Source organism: Apis dorsata, unplaced genomic scaffold (genome assembly GCF_000469605.1).
Source record: "Apis dorsata unplaced genomic scaffold, Apis dorsata 1.3 scaffold_683, whole genome shotgun sequence".
NCBI classification, from domain to species: Eukaryota; Metazoa; Arthropoda; class Insecta; order Hymenoptera; family Apidae; genus Apis; species Apis dorsata.
Window position 1 is genome coordinate 1,382,493 of NW_006263864.1, and position 2,418 is coordinate 1,384,910.

The following is a 2,418-nucleotide window of genomic DNA, read 5'->3' on the forward strand; positions in this document are numbered from 1 at the left end:
CATTTGCAAGAGAAATTGAGAAAAATGTGACGAAAAATTTTCTACAAAATGAAATTTATCGTTATTTATTAATTACATTACGATCCAACTTTGTAATACACAGTTACCTATTACTTATTCGTAATTTGCTACACGTTTTGCCTGACGATAGTTGAAAAGTTTGATTCACCTTTTTCTTTTTTTTTTTTTTTTACAAACTTTAACGCTTAAAAATACGGAAAAGCTTGAAACTTTTGCAATTGTTGTAGGTGTAGCAGAAAAAAGGGAGACGAATCGATGAAAAGTAACAGCGCGTAAATTCAATTACGATTCATTCGCCTACGAAGGCGTTTCATTAAATAACGACATCATTTCCACCATATCGTTCGCTCACGTTCATGATTAATCGTTGCTCGAGCGGAACGCGACTCGCTTACCCTCGTTGCACCCCCAAGATATCGTGAAAATATTCGTCGCGATCAAGGAGGATCGAAAGCTCGATGAGCTCGATGCCTACCCCTACACCAGAGGAGGGAGAGTATCTGGGTCATCTTTATAAAAGCCGGTTTATTACGTACCTGGCGTGTCCTCTGCCTTGCTCGAAGAAATTGATTCCATACTGTTGATTATCTTTTCCAGGCTAACCTGAGGACCTCTGCGTTTCATGCTCGTCGACACTTTGCATGCTTGCCGAGCAAAAATATTTCGACGAAAAAAAGAAAAATAAAGTATTAAGCCGATTAGCTTCTCGTTTCCTCGAGACCTTTTGCCCCAAGGTCTCGTTAATCCTTCGTTAACGATTTAATTAGAATTAGCAATTTTGTTGAAAGATATTCGATGGAATCGACGTTTAACCTTTTGCACGATCCAGAGAAACCAACGAGCAATATATAATTAATAAGAATTAATCGATTTAACGACATTGCGTTTTATTCCCTGTTAAGAATGAATTCCTTTTTTTCCTTCCTTTTTCATTTCAAAGAAACGAGAGTAGGAAAAGTTTTGTTTTTCGATTTTCCAGGGATGAGAAAATGCCTCTGTGATGTTGCATCGGAGCACATCATCGCGGCGCTGTAGAGCATCGCGGAACATGACCAATCTCGGCCATACCTCGCCGATCGCCGGACCAAGGGGGAGGCGCGCCAGCGTGGCAACCGACAAACCTGTCGACTTGCCACCGACGACTCTCAGAGGAACGATGGAACGTCAACGTTCGCCACGGGGCAGCATCGTGCCTGATATCGCTCTCGATATGGGAAACGGCGTCGAGGTTGTTCCACGATTAATCGTTACACTCCTTTCCCCCTCTTGACGATATATAATTCCTCCTTTCGTAGTATATTCTTCGCGTAACTACGATGTAAACCTGCTCTAAATATCGCGGATTATAATAATATCTCAGAGGAGGGGGAAAGGGGGTAAAAAATATCGAATATCAACGACGTTCCAAAATATTTCGAAGAGACAAAAATTATTCCTCCTCGATTTCTTTTCCAACATCTTCCTCCTCTTCTTCCTCCTCCTCTTCTTCTTCTTCTCCACAACCATAATCGACCTTAAAATGAAAAATAGGGATCATATCGATACCTACTTCTTCTTTCCACGCGATGTACATAAATTGGCCAATGTCGTACGCACACATCCCGACGATTCCCTTTTTCTCAACGTTCCCCCACGTCGAAGAATGCCGAGACATCGTTCATCTTTCAGGCCATCAACCACAAGCCTCTGCCGGAGCGGGATCAATATGTCGACGCGAGGAATGTCACGGTGTTCAACCAGAAGATGGCACGAAGCCCTCGAAACTCTCTGGTCCCGGACGATTACTACCGAGCACCCAGGAACGGAGGGGTGACGCGAAGCCCCCGAAACAGTTTGATCCCGGACGCGAACCTCGGGCCGGACATGCTCTACAGCTCGCGGCACTCGTTGCTCCCCGACCCACCCCCGTTGAGCCCTCGAAACTCATTGGTGGCGGACGTGACTCACAACAGGAGCCCCAGGAACAGCCTGGTCCCGTTGACCGGCTCGAGGACGTCGCTCATGTCCGAGAACGGGAACCTCGGCTCGAGCCGGAGCCCCCGCCACTCTTTGATACCCAACTGTTCGAGGAGCCCGCGGGGGAGCGTGACGAACATGGAGCTGGTCGATCGCAGCCCCCAGAGGAGCCCGAGAGGATCCATTGCCTCCGAATGCTTGAATCAGAGCCCGAGAAGCTCCATCGTGCCGGCTTACGAGAGATCGTCGCGGGGGAGCATCGGCGTGAACGAGGCGGCGCACAGAGGATCGATCGGGGCCAACGAGGAGGAGGCGAGGAGCCCGCGTCGCGGCATCGATCCCGAGCACGCGATCGACAGGACGCCGAGGGGCAGCCTGAGCGGATTGCAGGAGAGGAGAGGCACGAAGGCGAGCCTGATAGCGCAGGATCCGAGGAGAGGC

The 2,418-nt window shown here is 48.4% G+C and overlaps 1 protein-coding gene across 1 annotated transcript in view; it reads left to right on the forward strand.

Moving 5' to 3' along the window:
- Positions 1 to 2,418, forward strand: part of LOC102671381 — a 23,252-nt gene that overhangs the window by 9,881 nt on the left and 10,953 nt on the right. The window contains exons 2-3 of the mRNA XM_031513634.1: positions 1,001 to 1,249; positions 1,690 to 2,416. Of these exons, the coding sequence (XP_031369494.1) occupies positions 1,022 to 1,249; positions 1,690 to 2,416 (955 nt within the window). The 5' untranslated portion in view covers positions 1,001 to 1,021. The remainder of the gene's footprint in view (positions 1 to 1,000; positions 1,250 to 1,689; positions 2,417 to 2,418) is intronic.